General features: G+C 50.4%; 1 protein-coding gene across 1 annotated transcript in view; it reads right to left on the reverse strand.

Annotated features, from left to right (window-relative positions):
* Window positions 1–7,526: 7,526 nt before the first annotated feature.
* Window positions 7,527–22,258, reverse strand: part of LOC142279934 (chordin-like protein 2) — a 131,156-nt gene continuing 116,424 nt past the window's right edge. The window contains exon 7 of the mRNA XM_075332718.1: window positions 7,527–7,772. Within this exon, the coding sequence (XP_075188833.1) occupies window positions 7,527–7,772 (246 nt within the window). The remainder of the gene's footprint in view (window positions 7,773–22,258) is intronic.

The raw sequence follows: 22,258 nt of genomic DNA on the forward strand, positions 1-22,258 counted from the left end.
GAGATGAGGCAGTTTACTGAGGGAGTAATGGAGCAGAGCTGCAATATAAAGTATGGAGGAGGAGAGGAGAGAAGCAGCCTAAGAGATGAGGCAGTTTACTGAGGAGTAATGGAGCAGAGCTGCAATATAAAGTATGGGGGAGGAGAGAAGAGAAGCAGCCTGAGAGATGAGGCAGTTTACTGAGGAGTAATGGAGCAGAGCTGCAATATAAAGTATGGAGGAGGAGAGAAGAGAAGCAGCCTGAGAGATGAGGCAGTTTACTGAGGAGTAATGGAGCAGAGCTGCAATATAAAGTATGGGAGGAGGAGAGAAGAGAAGCAGCCTGAGAGATGAGGCAGTTTACTGAGGAGTAATGGAGCAGAGCTGCAATATAAAGTATGGGGGAGGAGAGAAGAGAAGCAGCCTGAGAGATGAGGCAGTTTACTGAGGAGTAATGGAGCAGAGCTGCAATATAAAGTATGGGGAGGAGAGAAGAGAAGCAGCCTGAGAGATGAGGCAGTTTACTGAGGAGTAATGGAGCAGAGCTGCAATATAAAGTATGGGGGAGGAGAGAAGAGAAGCAGCCTGAGAGATGAGGCAGTTTACTGAGGAGTAATGGAGCAGAGCTGCAATATAAAGTATGGGGGAGGAGAGAAGAGAAGCAGCCTGAGAGATGAGGCAGTTTACTGAGGAGTAATGGAGCAGAGCTGCAATATAAAGTATGGGGGAGGAGAGAAGAGAAGCAGCCTGAGAGATGAGGCAGTTTACTGAGGAGTAATGGAGCAGAGCTGCAATATAAAGTATGGGGGAGGGAGAGAAAGAAGCAGCCTGAGAGATGAGGCAGTTTACTGAGGAGTAATGGAGCAGAGCTGCAATATAAAGTATGGGGGAGGGGAGAAAAGAAGCAGCCTGAGAGATGAGGCAGTTTACTGAGGAGTAATGGAGCAGAGCTGCATATAAAGTATGGGGGAGGAGAGAAGAGAAGCAGCCTGAGAGATGAGGCAGTTTACTGAGGAGTAATGGAGCAGAGCTGCAATATAAAGTATGGGGAGGAGAGAAGAGAAGCAGCCTGAGAGATGAGGCAGTTTACTGAGGAGTAATGGAGCAGAGCTGCAATATAAAGTATGGGGAGGAGAGAAGAGAAGCAGCCTGAGAGATGAGGCAGTTTACTGAGGAGTAATGGAGCAGAGCTGCAATATAAAGTATGGGGGGAGAGAAGAGAAGCAGCCTGAGAGATGAGGCAGTTTACTGAGGAGTAATGGAGCAGAGCTGCAATATAAAGTATGGGGGAGGAGAGAAGAGAAGCAGCCTGAGAGATGAGGCAGTTTACTGAGGAGTAATGGAGCAGAGCTGCAATATAAAGTATGGGGGAGGAGAGAAGAGAAGCAGCCTGAGAGATGAGGCAGTTTACTGAGGAGTAATGGAGCAGAGCTGCAATATAAAGTATGGGGGAGGAGAGAAGAGAAGCAGCCTGAGAGATGAGGCAGTTTACTGAGGAGTAATGGAGCAGAGCTGCAATATAAAGTATGGGGGAGGAGAGAAGAGAAGCAGCCTGAGAGATGAGGCAGTTTACTGAAGAGTAATGGAGCAGAGCTGCAATATAAAGTATGGGGGAGGAGAGAAGAGAAGCAGCCTGAGAGATGAGGCAGTTTACTGAGGAGTAATGGAGCAGAGCTGCAATATAAAGTATGGGGGAGGAGAGAAGAGAAGCAGCCTGAGAGATGAGGCAGTTTACTGAGGAGTAATGGAGCAGAGCTGCAATATAAAGTATGGGGGAGGAGAGAAGAGAAGCAGCCTGAGAGATGAGGCAGTTTACTGAGGAGTAATGGAGCAGAGCTGCAATATAAAGTATGGGGGAGGGAGAAAAGAAGCAGCCTGAGAGATGAGGCAGTTTACTGAGGAGTAATGGAGCAGAGCTGCAATATAAAGTATGGGGGAGGGAGAGAAAGAAGCAGCCTGAGAGATGAGGCAGTTTACTGAGGAGTAATGGAGCAGAGCTGCAATATAAAGTATGGGGAGGCGAGAAGAGAAGCAGCCTGAGAGATGAGGCAGTTTACTGAGGAGTAATGGAGCAGAGCTGCAATATAAAGTATGGGAGAGGAGAGAAGAGAAGCAGCCTGAGAGATGAGGCAGTTTACTGAAGAGTAATGGAGCAGAGCTGCAATATAAAGTATGGGGGGAGAGAGAGAAGCAGCCTGAGAGATGAGGCAGTTTACTGAGGAGTAATGGAGCAGAGCTGCAATATAAAGTATGGGGGTGGAGAGAAGAGAAGCAGCCTGAGAGATGAGGCAGTTTACTGAGGAGTAATGGAGCAGAGCTGCAATATAAAGTATGGGGGAGGAGAGAAGAGAAGCAGCCTGAGAGATGAGGCAGTTTACTGAGGAGTAATGGAGCAGAGCTGCAATATAAAGTATGGGGGAGGAGAGAAGAGAAGCAGCCTGAGAGATGAGGCAGTTTACTGAGGATTAATGGAGCAGAGCTGCAATATAAAGTATGGGGGAGGCGAGAAGCAGCCTGAGAGATGAGGCAGTTTACTGAGGAGTAAAGGAGCAGAGCTGCAATATAAAGTATGGGGGAAGAGAGAAGAGAAGCAGCCTGAGAGATGAGGCAGTTTACTGAGGAGTAATGGAGCAGAGCTGCAATATAAAGTATGGGGGAGGAGAGAAGAGAAGCAGCCTGAGAGATGAGGCAGTTTACTGAGGAGTAATGGAGCAGAGCTGCAATATAAAGTATGGGGGAGGCGAGAAGAGAAGCAGCCTGAGAGACGAGGCAGTTTACTGAGGAGTAATGGAGCAGAGCTGCAATATAAAGTATGGGGGAGGAGAGAAGAGAAGCAGCCTGAGAGATGAGGCAGTTTACTGAGGAGTAATGGAGCAGAGCTGCAATATAAAGTATGGGGGAGGAGAGAAGAGAAGCAGCCTGAGAGATGAGGCAGTTTACTGAGGAGTAATGGAGCAGAGCTGCAATATAAAGTATGGGGGAGGAGAGAAGAGAAGCAGCCTGAGAGACGAGGCAGTTTACTGAGGAGTAATGGAGCAGAGCTGCAATATAAAGTATGGAGGAGGAGAGAAGAGAAGCAGCCTGAGAGATGAGGCAGTTTACTGAGGAGTAATGGAGCAGAGCTGCAATATAAAGTATGGAGGAGGAGAGGAGAGAAGCAGCCTGAGAGATGAGGCAGTTTACTGAGGAGTAATGGAGCAGAGCTGCAATATAAAGTATGGGGGAGGAGAGAAGAGAAGCAGCCTGAGAGACGAGGCAGTTTACTGAGGAGTAATGGAGCAGAGCTGCAATATAAAGTATGGGGGAGGAGAGAAGAGAAGCAGCCTGAGAGATGAGGCAGTTTACTGAGGAGTAATGGAGCAGAGCTGCAATATAAAGTATGGGGGAGGAGAGAAGAGAAGCAGCCTGAGAGATGAGGCAGTTTACTGAGGAGTAATGGAGCAGAGCTGCAATATAAAGTATGGGGGAGGAGAGAAGAGAAGCAGCCTGAGAGATGAGGCAGTTTACTGAGGAGTAATGGAGCAGAGCTGCAATATAAAGTATGGGGGAGGAGAGAAGAGAAGCAGCCTGAGAGACGAGGCAGTTTACTGAGGAGTAATGGAGCAGAGCTGCAATATAAAGTATGGAGGAGGAGAGAAGAGAAGCAGCCTGAGAGATGAGGCAGTTTACTGAGGAGTAATGGAGCAGAGCTGCAATATAAAGTATGGAGGAGGAGAGGAGAGAAGCAGCCTGAGAGATGAGGCAGTTTACTGAGGAGTAATGGAGCAGAGCTGCAATATAAAGTATGGGGGAGGAGAGAAGAGAAGCAGCCTGAGAGACGAGGCAGTTTACTGAGGAGTAATGGAGCAGAGCTGCAATATAAAGTATGGGGGAGGAGAGAAGAGAAGCAGCCTGAGAGATGAGGCAGTTTACTGAGGAGTAATGGAGCAGAGCTGCAATATAAAGTATGGAGGAGGAGAGAAGAGAAGCAGCCTGAGAGATGAGGCAGTTTACTGAGGAGTAATGGAGCAGAGCTGCAATAAAAAGTATGGGGGAAGAGAGAAGAGAAGCAGCCTGAGAGATGAGGCAGTTTACTGAGGAGTAATGGAGCAGAGCTGCAATATAAAGTATGGGGGAGGAGAGAAGAGAAGCAGCCTGAGAGATGAGGCAGTTTACTGAGGAGTAATGGAGCAGAGCTGCAATATAAAGTATGGAGGAGGAGAGAAGAGAAGCAGCCTGAGAGATGAGGCAGTTTACTGAGGAGTAATGGAGCAGAGCTGCAATATAAAGTATGGGGGAGGAGAGAAGAGAAGCAGCCTGAGAGATGAGGCAGTTTACTGAGGAGTAATGGAGCAGAGCTGCAATATAAAGTATGGGGGAGGCGAGAAGAGAAGCAGCCTGAGAGATGAGGCAGTTTACTGAGGAGTAATGGAGCAGAGCTGCAATATAAAGTATGGGGGAGGAGAGAAGAGAAGCAGCCTGAGAGATGAGGCAGTTTACTGAGGAGTAATGGAGCAGAGCTGCAATATAAAGTATGGAGGAGGAGAGAAGAGAAGCAGCCTGAGAGATGAGGCAGTTTACTGAGGAGTAATGGAGCAGAGCTGCAATATAAAGTATGGGGAGGAGAGAAGAGAAGCAGCCTGAGAGATGAGGCAGTTTACTGAGGAGTAATGGAGCAGAGCTGCAATATAAAGTATGGGGAGGAGAGAAGAGAAGCAGCCTGAGAGATGAGGCAGTTTACTGAGGAGTAAAGGAGCAGAGCTGCAATATAAAGTATGGGGGAGGAGAGAAGAGAAGCAGCCTGAGAGACGAGGCAGTTTACTGAGGAGTAAAGGAGCAGAGCTGCAATATAAAGTATGGGGGAGGAGAGAAGAGAAGCAGCCTGAGAGATGAAGCAGTTTACTGAGGAGTAAAGGAGCAGAGCTGCAATATAAAGTATGGGGGAGGAGAGGAGAGAAGCAGCCTGAGAGATGAGGCAGTTTACTGAGGAGTAATGGAGCAGAGCTGCAATATAAAGTATGGAGGAGGAGAGGAGAGAAGCAGCCAGAGAGATGAGGCAGTTTACTGAGGAGTAATGGAGCATAGCTGCAATATAAAGTATGGGGGAGGAGAGAAGAGAAGCAGCCTGAGAGATGAGGCAGTTTACTGAGGAGTAATGGAGCAGAGCTGCAATATAAAGTATGGGGGAGGCGAGAAGAGAAGCAGCCTGAGAGATGAGGCAGTTTACTGAGGAGTAATGGAGCAGAGCTGCAATATAAAGTATGGGGGAGGCAAGAAGAGAAGCAGCCTGAGAGATGAGGCAGTTTACTGAGGAGTAATGGAGCAGAGCTGCAATATAAAGTATGGGGGAGGAGAGAAGAGAAGCAGCCTGAGAGATGAGGCAGTTTACTGAGGAGTAATGGAGCAGAGCTGCAATATAAAGTATGGGGGAGGAGAGAAAAGAAGCAGCCTGAGAGATGAGGCAGTTTACTGAAGAGTAATGGAGCAGAGCTGCAATATAAAGTATGGAGGAGGAGAGAAGAGAAGCAGCCTGAGAGATGAGGCAGTTTACTGAGGAGTAATGGAGCAGAGCTGCAATATAAAGTATGGAGGAGGAGAGAAGAGAAGCAGCCTGAGAGATGAGGCAGTTTACTGAAGAGTAATGGAGCAGAGCTGCAATATAAAGTATGGAGGAGGAGAGAAGAGAAGCAGCCTGAGAGATGAGGCAGTTTACTGAGGAGTAATGGAGCAGAGCTGCAATATAAAGTATGGGGGAGGAGAGAAGAGAAGCAGCCTGAGAGATGAGGCAGTTTACTGAGGAGTAATGGAGCAGAGCTGCAATATAAAGTATGGGGGAGGCGAGAAGAGAAGCAGCCTGAGAGATGAGGCAGTTTACTGAGGAGTAATGGAGCAGAGCTGCAATATAAAGTATGGGGGAGGCAAGAAGAGAAGCAGCCTGAGAGATGAGGCAGTTTACTGAGGAGTAATGGAGCAGAGCTGCAATATAAAGTATGGGGGAGGAGAGAAGAGAAGCAGCCTGAGAGATGAGGCAGTTTACTGAGGAGTAATGGAGCAGAGCTGCAATATAAAGTATGGGGGAGGAGAGAAAAGAAGCAGCCTGAGAGATGAGGCAGTTTACTGAAGAGTAATGGAGCAGAGCTGCAATATAAAGTATGGAGGAGGAGAGAAGAGAAGCAGCCTGAGAGATGAGGCAGTTTACTGAGGAGTAATGGAGCAGAGCTGCAATATAAAGTATGGGGGAGGAGAGAAGAGAAGCAGCCTGAGAGATGAGGCAGTTTACTGAGGAGTAATGGAGCAGAGCTGCAATATAAAGTATGGGGGAGGCGAGAAGAGAAGCAGCCTGAGAGATGAGGCAGTTTACTGAGGAGTAATGGAGCAGAGCTGCAATATAAAGTATGGGGGAGGCGAGAAGAGAAGCAGCCTGAGAGATGAGGCAGTTTACTGAGGAGTAATGGAGCAGAGCTGCAATATAAAGTATGGGGGAGGAGAGAAGAGAAGCAGCCTGAGAGATGAGGCAGTTTACTGAGGAGTAATGGAGCAGAGCTGCAATATAAAGTATGGGGGAGGCGAGAAGAGAAGCAGCCTGAGAGATGAGGCAGTTTACTGAGGAGTAATGGAGCAGAGCTGCAATATAAAGTATGGAGGAGGAGAGAAGAGAAGCAGCCTGAGAGATGAGGCAGTTTACTGAGGAGTAATGGAGCAGAGCTGCAATATAAAGTATGGGGGAGGAGAGAAGAGAAGCAGCCTGAGAGATGAGGCAGTTTACTAGTAATGGAGCAGAGCTGCAATATAAAGTATGGAGGAGGAGAGAAGAGAAGCAGCCTGAGAGATGAGGCAGTTTACTGAGGAGTAATGGAGCAGAGCTGCAATATAAAGTATGGGGGAGGAGAGAAGAGAAGCAGCCTGAGAGATGAGGCAGTTTACTGAGGAGTAATGGAGCAGAGCTGCAATATAAAGTATGGGGGAGGCGAGAAGAGAAGCAGCCTGAGAGATGAGGCAGTTTACTGAGGAGTAATGGAGCAGAGCTGCAATATAAAGTATGGGAGAGGAGAGAAGAGAAGCAGCCTGAGAGATGAGGCAGTTTACTGAGGAGTAATGGAGCAGAGCTGCAATATAAAGTATGGGGGAGGAGAGAAGAGAAGCAGCCTGAGAGATGAGGCAGTTTACTGAGGAGTAATGGAGCAGAGCTGCAATATAAAGTATGGGGGAGGAGAGAAGAGAAGCAGCCTGAGAGATGAGGCAGATTACTGAGGAGTAATGGAGCAGAGCTGCAATATAAAGTATGGAGGAGGAGAGAAGAGAAGCAGCCTGAGAGATGAGGCAGATTACTGAGGAGTAATGGAGCAGAGCTGCAATATAAAGTATGGGGGAGGAGAGAAGAGAAGCAGCCTGAGAGATGAGGCAGGTTACTGAGGAGTAATGGAGCAGAGCTGCAATATAAAGTATGGGGGAAGAGAGAAGAGAAGCAGCCTGAGAGATGAGGCAGGTTACTGAGGAGTAATGGAGCAGAGCTGCAATATAAAGTATGGGGGAAGAGAGAAGAGAAGCAGCCTGAGAGATGAGGCAGTTTACTGAGGAGTAATGGAGCAGAGCTGCAATATAAAGTATGGGGGATGGCAGCGCAGCAGGAGAAGCCTCTCACCTTTCTTATGCTTCTCCTTCATCAGTATCTTCACGGTCGTCCCCCCTCCCCCGCCTTTCTGCTTGAAGCTGCGGGGGTTGAACCCCAGGGAGGAGCTGACGATGGTGGACTCTGTGGCCCCGGGGGTCTTTTTATTGAGCAGCTCGCTCACACACTGGTCCTGGGAATGTCTCTGCGGGACACAAAACGCACAACACGTCACAGACTACACAACAAGGACCCCCTGGACAATCCCTCCTCCATTTGTGTTTCCCCCAGAGGTGCGGTGTGTGGGGGACCCTCCTGCCGAGCCCCCCTCTCCTCCTGATCCTCAACTAGCCCTATAAAAAGAACATTGTGCAGAAAACACACAAAACCCCCCCTAAAACCAATCTCAGCACTTCTGTCTTCACTGTATCTGAGGAGCCAGCGCCTCGCCTCACCCTCACTGTCCTGTGTCTGGCTGCAGCAGGAGCCTCCCCCCTCCACCGCGCCTGGAGCCGAGCCAATGATTGCTAAGGCTACGTTCACACTATGAGTGTTTGGAAAAAGTATTGAACACGTTACTGAAATGTATTTAATACTTGGTACATTCTCATTTGTTGGTGATGAAGCTTCCAGACGCCTCCTGTATGGAGACACTAGTCCCCTGCATTGCTCAGGTGGATTTGGCCCAGTCTTCCGCACACACTCCTCACATCCTGTATGGAGACACTAGTCACCTGCATTGCTCAGGTGGATTTTGGCCCATTCTTCTGCACACACACTCCTCACATCCTGTATGGAGACACTAGTCGCCTGCATTGCTCAGGTGGATTTTGGTCCATTCTTCCGCACACACTCCTCACATCCTGTATGGAGACACTAGTCACCTGCATTGCTCACGTGGATTTTGGCCCATTCTTCCGCACACACTCCTCACATCCTGTATGGAGACACTAGTCCCTGCATTGCTCAGGTGGATTTTGGCCCATTCTTCCGCACACACTCCTCACATCCTGTATGGAGACACTAGTCCCCTGCATTGCTCACGTGGATTTTGGCCCATTCTTCTGCACACACTCCTCACATCCTGTATGGAGACACTAGTCCCCTGCATTGCTCAGGTGGATTTTGGCCCATTCTTCCGCACACACTCCTCACATCCTGTATGGAGACACTAGTCGCCTGCATTGCTCAGATGGATTCTGGCCCATTCTTCTGCACACACTCCTCACATCCTGTATGGAGACACTAGTCACCTGCATTGCTCAGGTGGATTTTGGCCATTCTTCCGCACACACTCCTCACATCCTGTATAGAGACACTAGTCGCCTGCATTGCTCAGGTGGATTTGGCCCATTCTTCCACACACACTCCTCACATCCTGTATGGAGACACTAGTCGCCTGCATTGCTCAGGTGGATTTTGGCCCATGCTTCCTCACACACTCCTCACATCCTGTATGGAGACACTAGTCGCCTGCATTGCTCAGGTGGATTTTGGCCCATTCTTCCGCACACACTCCTCACATCCTGTATGGAGACACTAGTCGCCTGCATTGCTCAGGTGGATTTTGGTCCATTCTTCCGCACACACTCCTCACATCCTGTATGGAGACACTAGTCCCCTGCATTGCTCAGGTGGATTTGGCCCAGTCTTCCGCACACACTCCTCACATCCTGTATGGAGACACTAGTCGCCTGCATTGCTCAGGTGGATTTGGCCCAGTCTTCCGCACACACTCCTCACATCCTGTATGGAGACACTAGTCGCTTGCATTGCTCAGGTGGATTTGGCCCATTCTTCCGCACACACTCCTCACATCCTGTATGGAGACACTAGTCGCCTGCATTGCTCAGGTGGATTTGGCCCAGTCTTCCGCACACACTCCTCACATCCTGTATGGAGACACTAGTCGCTTGCATTGCTCAGGTGGATTTGGCCCATTCTTCCGCACACACTCCTCACATCCTGTATGGAGACACTAGTCGCTTGCATTGCTCAGGTGGATTTGGCCCATTCTTCCGCACACACTCCTCACATCCTGTATGGAGACACTAGTCGCCTGCATTGCTCAGGTGGGGTTTTGGCCCATTCTTCCACACACACTCCTCACATCCTGTATGGAGACACTAGTCACCTGCATTGCTCAGGTGGATTTGGCCCAGTCTTCCGCACACACTCCTCACATCCTGTATGGAGACACTAGTCCCCTGCATTGCTCAGGTGGATTTGGCCCAGTCTTCCGCACACACTCCTCACATCCTGTATGGAGACACTAGTCGCCTGCATTGCTCAGGTGGATTTGGCCCAGTCTTCCGCACACACTCCTCACATCCTGTATGGAGACACTAGTCCCCTGCATTGCTCAGGTGGATTTGGCCCATTCTTCCGCACACACTCCTCACATCCTGTATGGAGACACTAGTCGCCTGCATTGCTCAGGTGGGGTTTTGGCCCATTCTTCCACACACACTCCTCACATCCTGTATGGAGACACTAGTCGCCTGCATTGCTCAGGTGGATTTGGCCCAGTCTTCCGCACACACTCCTCACATCCTGTATGGAGACACTAGTCCCCTGCATTGCTCAGGTGGATTTGGCCCATTCTTCCGCACACACACTCCTCACATCCTGTATGGAAACACTAGTCGCCTGCATTGCTCAGGTGGATTTTGGCCCATTCTTCCGCACACACTCCTCACATCCTGTATGGAGACACTAGTCGCCTGCATTGCTCAGGTGGATTTTGGCCCATTCTTCCGCACACACTCCTCACATCCTGTATGGAGACACTAGTCACCTGCATTGCTCAGGTGGATTTTGGCCCATTCTTCCGCACACACTCCTCACATCCTGTATGGAGACACTAGTCACCTGCATTGCTCAGGTGGATTTTGGTCCATTCTTCTGCACACACTCCTCACATCCTGTATGGAGACACTAGTCGCCTGCATTGCTCAGGTGGATTTTGGTCCATTCTTCCACACACACTCCTCACATCCTGTATGGAGACACTAGTCGCCTGCATTGCTCAGGTGAATTTTGGCCCATTCTTCCGCACACACTCCTCACATCCTGTATGGAGACACTAGTCGCCTGCATTGCTCAGGTGGATTTTGGCCCATTCTTCCGCACACAGTCCTCACATCCTGTATGGAGACACTAGTCACCTGCATTGCTCAGGTGGATTTTGGCCATTCTTCCGCACACACTCCTCACATCCTGTATGGAGACACTGGTCACCTGCATTGCTCAGGTGGATTTTGGCCATTCTTCCGCACACACTATTCACATCCTGTATGGAGACACTAGTCGCCTGCATTGCTCAGGTGGATTTTGGCCCATTCTTCCGCACACACTCCTCACATCCTGTATGGAGACACTAGTCACCTGCATTGCTCAGGTGGATTTTGGTCCATTCTTCCACACACACTCCTCACATCCTGTATGGAGACACTAGTCGCCTGCATTGCTCAGGTGGATTTTGGTCCATTCTTCCACACACATTCCTCACATCCTGTATGGAGACACTAGTCGCCTGCATTGCTCAGGTGGATTTTGGCCATTCTTCCGCACACACTCCTCACATCCTGTATGGAGACACTAGTCGCCTGCATTGCTCAGGTGGATTTTGGCCATTCTTCCGCACACGCTCCTCACATCCTGTATGGAGACACTAGTCCCTGCATTGCTCAGGTGGATTTTGGCCCATTCTTCCGCACACACTCCTCACATCCTGTATGGAGACACTAGTCGTCTGCATTGTTCAGGTGGATTTTGGCCCATTCTTCCTCACACACTCCTGACATCCTGTATGGAGACACTAGTCGCCTGCATTGCTCAGGTAGATTTTGGGCCATTCTTCCGCACACACTCCTCACATCCTGTATGGAGACACTAGTCACCTGCATTGCTCAGGTGGATTTTGGTCCATTCTTCCACACACACTCCTCACATCCTGTATGGAGACACTGGTCACCTGCATTGCTCAGGTGGATTTTGGCCATTCTTCCGCACACACTCCTCACATCCTGTATGGAGACACTAGTCGCCTGCATTGCTCAGGTGGATTTTGGCCATTCTTCCGCACACACTCCTCACATCCTGTATGGAGACACTAGTCACCTGCATTGCTCAGGTGGATTTTGGCCATTCTTCCGCACACACTCCTCACATCCTGTATGGAGACACTAGTCGCCTGCATTGCTCAGGTGGATTTTGGCCCATGCTTCCTCACACACTCCTCACATCCTGTATGGAGACACTAGTCGCTGCATTGCTCAGGTGGATTTTGGTCCATTCTTCCGCACACACTCCTCACATCCTGTATGGAGACACTAGTCGCCTGCATTGCTCAGGTGGATTTTGGCCCATTCTTCCTCACACACTCCTGACATCCTGTATGGAGACACTAGTCGCCTGCATTGCTCAGGTGGATTTTGGCCCATTCTTCCGCACACACTCCTCACATCCTGTATGGAGACACTATTCGCCTGCATTGCTCAGGTGGATTTTGGCCCATTCTTCTGCACACACACTCCTCACATCCTGTATGGAGACACTAGTCGCCTGTATTGCTCAGGTGGATTTTGGGCCATTCTTCCGCACACACTCCTCACATCCTGTATGGAGACACTAGTCGCCTGCATTGCTCAGGTAGATTTTGGCCCATTCTTCCGCACACACTCCTCACATCCTGTATGGAGACACTAGTCACCTGCATTGCTCAGGTGGATTTTGGCCCATTCTTCCGCACACACATTCCTCACATCCTGTATGGAGACACTAGTCGTCTGCATTGCTCAGGTGGATTTTGGCCCATTCTTCCGCACACACTCCTAACATCCTGTATGGAGACACTAGTCGCCTGCATTGCTCAGGTGGATTTGGCCCATTCTTCTGCGCACACTCCTCACATCCTGTATGGAGACACTAGTCGCTTGCATTGCTCAGGTGGATTTTGGCCATTCTTCTGCACACACTCCTCACATCCTGTATGGAGACACTAGTCGCCTGCATTGCTCAGGTGGATTTTGGCCATTCTTCTGCACACACTCCTCACATCCTGTATGGAGACACTAGTCGCCTGCATTGCTCAGGTGGATTTTGGCCCATTCTTCCGCACACACTCCTCACATCCTGTATGGAGACACTAGTCGCCTGCATTGCTCAGGTGGGATTTTGGCCCATTCTTCCACACACACTCCTCACATCCTGTATGGAGACACTAGTCGCCTGCATTGCTCAGGTGGATTTGGCCCATTCTTCCACACACACTCCTCACATCCTGTATGGAGACACTAGTCCCTGCATTGCTCAGGTGGATTTTGGCCCATTCTTCCGCACACACACTCCTCACATCCTATATGGAGACACTAGTCGCCTGCATTGCTCAGGTGGATTTTGGTCCATTCTTCTGCACACACTCCTCACATCCTGTATGGAGACACTAGTCGCCTGCATTGCTCAGGTGGATTTTGGTCCATTCTTCCACACACACTCCTCACATCCTGTATGGAGACACTAGTCGCCTGCATTGCTCAGGTGGATTTTGGCCCATTCTTCCGCACACACTCCTCACATCCTGTATGGAGACACTAGTCGCCTGCATTGCTCAGGTGGATTTTGGGCCATTCTTCCGCACACACTCCTCACATCCTGTATGGAGACACTAGTCGCCTGCATTGCTCAGGTGGATTTTGGCCCATTCTTCCGCACACACTCCTCACATCCTGTATGGAGACACTAGTCGCCTGCATTGCTCAGGTAGATTTTGGCCCATTCTTCCGCACACACTCCTCACATCCTGTATGGAGACACTAGTCACCTGCATTGCTCAGGTGGATTTTGGCCCATTCTTCCGCACACACTCCTAACATCCTGTATGGAGACACTAGTCGCCTGCATTGCTCAGGTGGATTTGGCCCATTCTTCTGCACACACTCCTCACATCCTGTATGGAGACACTAGTCGCTTGCATTGCTCAGGTGGATTTTGGCCATTCTTCTGCACACACTCCTCACATCCTGTATGGAGACACTAGTCGCCTGCATTGCTCAGGTGGATTTTGGCCATTCTTCTGCACACACTCCTCACATCCTGTATGGAGACACTAGTCGCCTGCATTGCTCAGGTGGATTTTGGCCATTCTTCTGCACACACTCCTCACATCCTGTATGGAGACACTAGTCGCCTGCATTGCTCAGGTGGATTTTGGCCCATTCTTCCGCACACACTCCTCACATCCTGTATGGAGACACTAGTCGCCTGCATTGCTCAGGTGGGATTTTGGCCCATTCTTCCACACACACTCCTCACATCCTGTATGGAGACACTAGTCGCCTGCATTGCTCAGGTGGATTTGGCCCATTCTTCCACACACACTCCTCACATCCTGTATGGAGACACTAGTCCCTGCATTGCTCAGGTGGATTTTGGCCCATTCTTCCGCACACACACTCCTCACATCCTGTATGGAGACACTAGTCGCCTGCATTGCTCAGGTGGGATTTTGGCCATTCTTCTGCACACACTCCTTACATCCTGTATGGAGACACTAGTCGCCTGCATTGCTCAGGTGGATTTTGGGCCATTCTTCCACACACACTCCTCACATCCTGTATAGAGACACTAGTCGCCTGCATTGCTCAGGTGGATTTTGGGCCATTCTTCCACACACACTCCTCACATCCTGTATGGAGACACTAGTCGCCTGCATTGCTCAGGTGGATTTTGGGCCATTCTTCCACACACACTCCTCACATCCTGTATGGAGACACTAGTCGCCTGCATTGCTCAGGTGGATTTTGGGCCATTCTTCCACACACACTCCTCACATCCTGTATGGAGACACTAGTCGCCTGCATTGCTCAGGTGGATTTTGGGCCATTCTTCCGCATACACTCCTCACATCCTGTATGGAGACACTAGTCGCCTGCATTGCTCAGGTGGATTTTGGGCCATTCTTCCACACACACTCCTCACATCCTGTATGGAGACACTAGTCGCCTGCATTGCTCAGGTGGATTTTGGACCATTCTTCCGCACACACTCCTCACATCCTGTATGGAGACACTAGTCGCCTGCATTGCTCAGGTGGATTTTGGGCCATTCTTCCGCACACACTCCTCACATCCTGTATGGAGACACTAGTCGCCTGCATTGCTCAGGTGGATTTTGGCCCATTCTTCCGCACACACACTCCTCACATCCTGTATGGAGACACTAGTCGCCTGCATTGCTCAGGTGGATTTTGGCCCATTCTTCCGCACACACTCCTCACACCCTGTATGGAGACACTAGTCACCTGCATTGCTCATGTGGGATTTTGGCCCATTCTTCCGCACACACTCCTCACATCCTGTATGGAGACACTAGTCGTCTGCATTGCTCAGGTGGATTTTGGCCCATTCTTCCGTACACACGCCTCACATCCTGTATGGAGACACTAGTCCCTGCATTGCTCAGGTGGATTTTGGCCCATTCTTCCGCACACACTCCTCACATCCTGTATGGAGACACTAGTCACCTGCATTGCTCAGGTGAATTATGGTCCATTCTTCCGCACACACTCCTCACATCCTGTATGGAGACACTAGTCCCCTGCATTGCTCAGGTGGAGTTTGGCCCATTCTTCCGCACACACTCCTCACATCCTGTATGGAGACACTAGTCGCCTGCATTGCTCAGGTGGATTTTGGCCCATTCTTCCGCACACACTCCTCACATCCTGTATGGAGACACTAGTCACCTGCATTGCTCAGGTGGGATTTTGGCCCATTCTTCCGCACACACTCCTCACATCCTGTATGGAGACACTAGTCGTCTGCATTGCTCAGGTGGATTTTGGCCCATTCTTCCGCACACACTCCTCACATCCTGTATGGAGACACTAGTCACCTGCATTGCTCAGGTGGATTTTGGCCCATTCTTCTGCACACACTCCTCACATCCTGTATGGAGACACTAGTCGCCTGCATTGCTCAGGTGGATTTTGGCCCATTCTTCCACACACACTCCTCACCTCCTGTATGGAGACACTAGTCGCCTGCATTGCACAGGTGGATTTTGGTCCATTCTTCCGCACACACTCCTCACATCCTGTATGGAGACCCTAGTCATCTGCATTGCTCAGGTGGATTTTGGCCCATTCTTCCGCACACACTCCTCACATCCTGTATGGATACACTAGTCGCCTGCATTGCTCAGGTGGATTTTGGCCCATTCTTCCGCACACACTCCTCACATCCTGTATGGAGACACTAGTCGCCTGCATTGCTCAGGTGGATTTTGGCCCATTCTTCCGCACACACTCCTCACCTCCTGTATGGAGACACTAGTCGCCTGCATTGCTCAGGTGGATTTTGGCCCATTCTTCCGCACACACTCCTCACTTCCTGTATGGAGACACTAGTCGCCTGCATTGCTCAGGTGGATTTTGGCCCATTCTTCCGCACACACTCCTCACATCCTGTATGGAGACACTAGTCGCCTGCATTGCTCAGGTGGATTTTGGCCCAATCTTCCGCACACACTCCTCACATCCTGTATGGAGACACTAGTCGCCTGCATTGCTAAGGTGGATTTTGGTCCATTCTTCCGCACACACTCCTCACATCCTGTATGGAGACACTAGTCGCCTGCATTGCTCAGGTGGATTTTGGCCCAATCTTCCGCACACACTCCTCACATCCTGTATGGAGACACTAGTCACCTGCATTGCTCAGGTAGATTTTGGCCCATTCTTCCGCACACACTCCTCACATCCTGTATGGAGACACTAGTCGCCTGCATTGCTCAGGTGGATTTTGGCCCATTCTTCCGCACACAGTCCTCACATCCTGTATGGAGACACTAGTCGCCTGCATTGCTCAGGTGGATTTTGGCCTATTCTTCCGCACACACTCCTCACCTCCTGTATGGAGACACTAGTCGCCTGCATTGCTCAGGTGGATTTTGGCTCATTCTTCCGCACACACCCTCCTCACATCCTGTATGGAGACACTAGTCGCCTGCATTGCTCAGGTGGATTTGGCCCATTCTTCCGCACACACTCCTCACATCCTGTATGGAGACACTAGTCGCCTGCATTGCTCAGGTGGATTTTGGCCCATTCTTCCGCACACACTCCTCACATCCTGTATGGAGACACTAGTCGCCTGCATTGCTCGGGTGGATTTTGGCCCATTCTTCCGCACACACACTCCTCACATCCTGTATGGAGACACTAGTCACCTGCATTGCTCAGGTGGATTTTGGTCCATTCTTCCGCACACACTCCTCACATCCTGTATGGAGACACTAGTCACCTGCATTGCTCAGGTGGATTTTGGCCCATTCTTCCGCACACACTCCTCACATCCTGTATGGAGACACTAGTCATCTGCATTGCTCAGGTGGGATTTTGGTCCATTCTTCCACACACACTCCTCACATCCTGTATGGAGACACTAGTCCCCTGCATTGCTCAGGTGGATTTTGGCCCATTCTTCCGCACACACTCCTCACATCCTGTATGGAGACACTAGTCACCTGCATTGCTCAGGTGGATTTTGGCCCATTCTTCCGCACACACTCCTCACATCCTGTATGGAGACACTAGTCACCTGCATTGCTAAGGTGGATTTTGGTCCATTGTTCCGCACACACTCCTCACATCCTGTATGGAGACACTAGTCACCTGCATTGCTCAGGTGGATTTTGGTCCATTGTTCCGCACACACTCCTCACATCCTGTATGGAGACACTAGTCGCCTGCATTGCTCAGGTGGATTCTGGCCCATTCTTCTGCACACACTCCTCACATCCTGTATGGAGACACTAGTCGCCTGCATTGCTCAGGTGGATTTTGGTCCATTCTTCCGCACACACTCCTCACATCCTGTATGGAGACACTAGTCACCTGCATTGCTCAGGTGGATTTTGGTCCATTGTTCCGCACACACTCCTCACATCCTGTATGGAGACACTAGTCGCCTGCATTGCTCAGGTGGATTCTGGCCCATTCTTCTGCACACACTCCTCACATCCTGTATGGAGACACTAGTCGCCTGCATTGCTCAGGTGAATTTTGGTCCATTCTTCCGCACACACTCCTCACATCCTGTATGGAGACACTAGTCGCCTGCATTGCTCAGGTGGATTTTGTCCCATTCTTCCGCACACACTCCTCACATCCTGTATGGAGACACTAGTCACCTGCATTGCTCAGGTGGATTTTGGTCCATTCTTCCGCACACACTCCTCACATCCTGTATGGAGACACTAGTCACCTGCATTGCTCAGGTGGATTTTTGCCCATTCTTCCGCACACACTCCTCACATCCTGTATGGAGACACTAGTCGCCTGCATTGCTCAGGTGGATTTTGGCCCATTCTTCCGCACACACTCCTCACTTCCTGTATGGAGACACTAGTCGCCTGCATTGCTCAGGTGGATTTTGGCCCATTCTTCCGCACACACTCCTCACATCCTGTATGGAGACACTAGTCGCCTGCATTGCTCAGGTGGATTTTGGCCCAATCTTCCGCACACACTCCTCACATCCTGTATGGAGACACTAGTCGCCTGCATTGCTAAGGTGGATTTTGGTCCATTCTTCCGCACACACTCCTCACATCCTGTATGGAGACACTAGTCGCCTGCATTGCTCAGGTGGATTTTGGCCCAATCTTCCGCACACACTCCTCACATCCTGTATGGAGACACTAGTCACCTGCATTGCTCAGGTAGATTTTGGCCCATTCTTCCGCACACACTCCTCACATCCTGTATGGAGACACTAGTCGCCTGCATTGCTCAGGTGGATTTTGGCCCATTCTTCCGCACACACTCCTCACATCCTGTATGGAGACACTAGTCGCCTGCATTGCTCAGGTGGATTTTGGCCTATTCTTCCGCACACACTCCTCACCTCCTGTATGGAGACACTAGTCGCCTGCATTGCTCAGGTGGATTTTGGCTCATTCTTCCGCACACACCCTCCTCACATCCTGTATGGAGACACTAGTCACCTGCATTGCTCAGGTGGATTTGGCCCATTCTTCTGCACACACTCCTCACATCCTGTATGGAGACACTAGTCGCCTGCATTGCTCAGGTGGATTTGGCCCATTCTTCCGCACACACTCCTCACATCCTGTATGGAGACACTAGTCGCCTGCATTGCTCAGGTGGATTTTGGCCCATTCTTCCGCACACACACTCCTCACATCCTGTATGGAGACACTAGTCACCTGCATTGCTCAGGTGGATTTTGGCCCATTCTTCCGCACACACTCCTCACATCCTGTATGGAGACACTAGTCATCTGCATTGCTCAGGTGGGATTTTGGTCCATTCTTCCACACACACTCCTCACATCCTGTATGGAGACACTAGTCCCCTGCATTGCTCAGGTGGATTTTGGCCCATTCTTCCGCACACACTCCTCACATCCTGTATGGAGACACTAGTCACCTGCATTGCTCAGGTGGATTTTGGCCCATTCTTCCGCACACACTCCTCACATCCTGTATGGAGACACTAGTCACCTGCATTGCTAAGGTGGATTTTGGTCCATTGTTCCGCACACACTCCTCACATCCTGTATGGAGACACTAGTCACCTGCATTGCTCAGGTGGATTTTGGTCCATTGTTCCGCACACACTCCTCACATCCTGTATGGAGACACTAGTCGCCTGCATTGCTCAGGTGGATTCTGGCCCATTCTTCTGCACACACTCCTCACATCCTGTATGGAGACACTAGTCGCCTGCATTGCTCAGGTGGATTTTGGTCCATTCTTCCGCACACACTCCTCACATCCTGTATGGAGACACTAGTCACCTGCATTGCTCAGGTGGATTTTGGTCCATTGTTCCGCACACACTCCTCACATCCTGTATGGAGACACTAGTCGCCTGCATTGCTCAGGTGGATTCTGGCCCATTCTTCTGCACACACTCCTCACATCCTGTATGGAGACACTAGTCGCCTGCATTGCTCAGGTGGATTTTGGCCCATTCTTCTGCACACACTCCTCACATCCTGTATGGAGACACTAGTCGCCTGCATTGCTCAGGTGGATTTTGGCCTATTCTTCCGCACACACTCCTCACCTCCTGTATGGAGACACTAGTCGCCTGCATTGCTCAGGTGGATTTTGGCTCATTCTTCCGCACACACCCTCCTCACATCCTGTATGGAGACACTAGTCACCTGCATTGCTCAGGTGGATTTGGCCCATTCTTCTGCACACACTCCTCACATCCTGTATGGAGACACTAGTCGCCTGCATTGCTCAGGTGGATTTGGCCCATTCTTCCGCACACACTCCTCACATCCTGTATGGAGACACTAGTCGCCTGCATTGCTCAGGTGGATTTTGGCCCATTCTTCCGCACACACTCCTCACATCCTGGATGGAGACACTAGTCGCCTGCATTGCTCGGGTGGATTTTGGCCCATTCTTCCGCACACACACTCCTCACATCCTGTATGGAGACACTAGTCACCTGCATTGCTCAGGTGGATTTTGGTCCATTCTTCCGCACACACTCCTCACATCCTGTATGGAGACACTAGTCACCTGCATTGCTCAGGTGGATTTTGGCCCATTCTTCCGCACACACTCCTCACATCCTGTATGGAGACACTAGTCATCTGCATTGCTCAGGTGGGATTTTGGTCCATTCTTCCACACACAGTCCTCACATCCTGTATGGAGACACTAGTCCCCTGCATTGCTCAGGTGGATTTTGGCCCATTCTTCCGCACACACTCCTCACATCCTGTATGGAGACACTAGTCACCTGCATTGCTCAGGTGGATTTTGGCCCATTCTTCCGCACACACTCCTCACATCCTGTATGGAGACACTAGTCACCTGCATTGCTAAGGTGGATTTTGGTCCATTGTTCCGCACACACTCCTCACATCCTGTATGGAGACACTAGTCACCTGCATTGCTCAGGTGGATTTTGGTCCATTGTTCCGCACACACTCCTCACATCCTGTATGGAGACACTAGTCGCCTGCATTGCTCAGGTGGATTCTGGCCCATTCTTCTGCACACACTCCTCACATCCTGTATGGAGACACTAGTCGCCTGCATTGCTCAGGTGGATTTTGGTCCATTCTTCCGCACACACTCCTCACATCCTGTATGGAGACACTAGTCACCTGCATTGCTCAGGTGGATTTTGGTCCATTGTTCCGCACACACTCCTCACATCCTGTATGGAGACACTAGTCGCCTGCATTGCTCAGGTGGATTCTGGCCCATTCTTCTGCACACACTCCTCACATCCTGTATGGAGACACTAGTCGCCTGCATTGCTCAGGTGAATTTTGGTCCATTCTTCCGCACACACTCCTCACATCCTGTATGGAGACACTAGTCGCCTGCATTGCTCAGGTGGATTTTGTCCCATTCTTCCGCACACACTCCTCACATCCTGTATGGAGACACTAGTCACCTGCATTGCTCAGGTGGATTTTGGTCCATTCTTCCGCACACATTCCTCACATCCTGTATGGAGACACTAGTCACCTGCATTGCTCAGGTGGATTTTTGCTCATTCTTCCACACACAGTCCTCACATCCTGTATGGAGACACTAGTCGCCTGCATTGCTCAGGTGGAGTTTGGTCCATTCTTCCACACACACTCCTCACATCCTGTATGGAGACACTATACGCCTGCATTGCTCAGGTGGATTTTGGTCCATTATTCCACACACACTCCTCACATCCTGTATGGAGACACTGGTCGCCTGCATTGCTCAGGTGGATTTTGGGCCATTCTTCCACACACACTCCTCACATCCTGTATGGAGACACTAGTCGCCTGCATTGCTCAGGTGGATTTTGGACCATTCTTCCGCACACACTCCTCACATCCTGTATGGAGACACTAGTCGCCTGCATTGCTCAGGTGGATTTTGGGCCATTCTTCCGCACACACTCCTCACATCCTGTATGGAGACACTAGTCGCCTGCATTGCTCAGGTGGATTTTGGCCCATTCTTCCGCACACACACTCCTCACATCCTGTATGGAGACACTAGTCGCCTGCATTGCTCAGGTGGATTTTGGCCCATTCTTCCGCACACACTCCTCACACCCTGTATGGAGACACTAGTCACCTGCATTGCTCAGGTGGGATTTTGGCCCATTCTTCCGCACACACTCCTCACATCCTGTATGGAGACACTAGTCGTCTGCATTGCTCAGGTGGATTTTGGCCCATTCTTCCGTACACACGCCTCACATCCTGTATGGAGACACTAGTCCCTGCATTGCTCAGGTGGATTTTGGCCCATTCTTCCGCACACACTCCTCACATCCTGTATGGAGACACTAGTCACCTGCATTGCTCAGGTGAATTATGGTCCATTCTTCCGCACACACTCCTCACATCCTGTATGGAGACACTAGTCCCCTGCATTGCTCAGGTGGAGTTTGGCCCATTCTTCCGCACACACTCCTCACATCCTGTATGGAGACACTAGTCGCCTGCATTGCTCAGGTGGATTTTGGCCCATTCTTCCGCACACACTCCTCACATCCTGTATGGAGACACTAGTCACCTGCATTGCTCAGGTGGGATTTTGGCCCATTCTTCCGCACACACTCCTCACATCCTGTATGGAGACACTAGTCGTCTGCATTGCTCAGGTGGATTTTGGCCCATTCTTCCGCACACACTCCTC

Source organism: Anomaloglossus baeobatrachus, unplaced genomic scaffold, assembly GCF_048569485.1.
Source record: "Anomaloglossus baeobatrachus isolate aAnoBae1 unplaced genomic scaffold, aAnoBae1.hap1 Scaffold_445, whole genome shotgun sequence".
NCBI lineage: Eukaryota > Metazoa > Chordata > Amphibia > Anura > Aromobatidae > Anomaloglossus > Anomaloglossus baeobatrachus.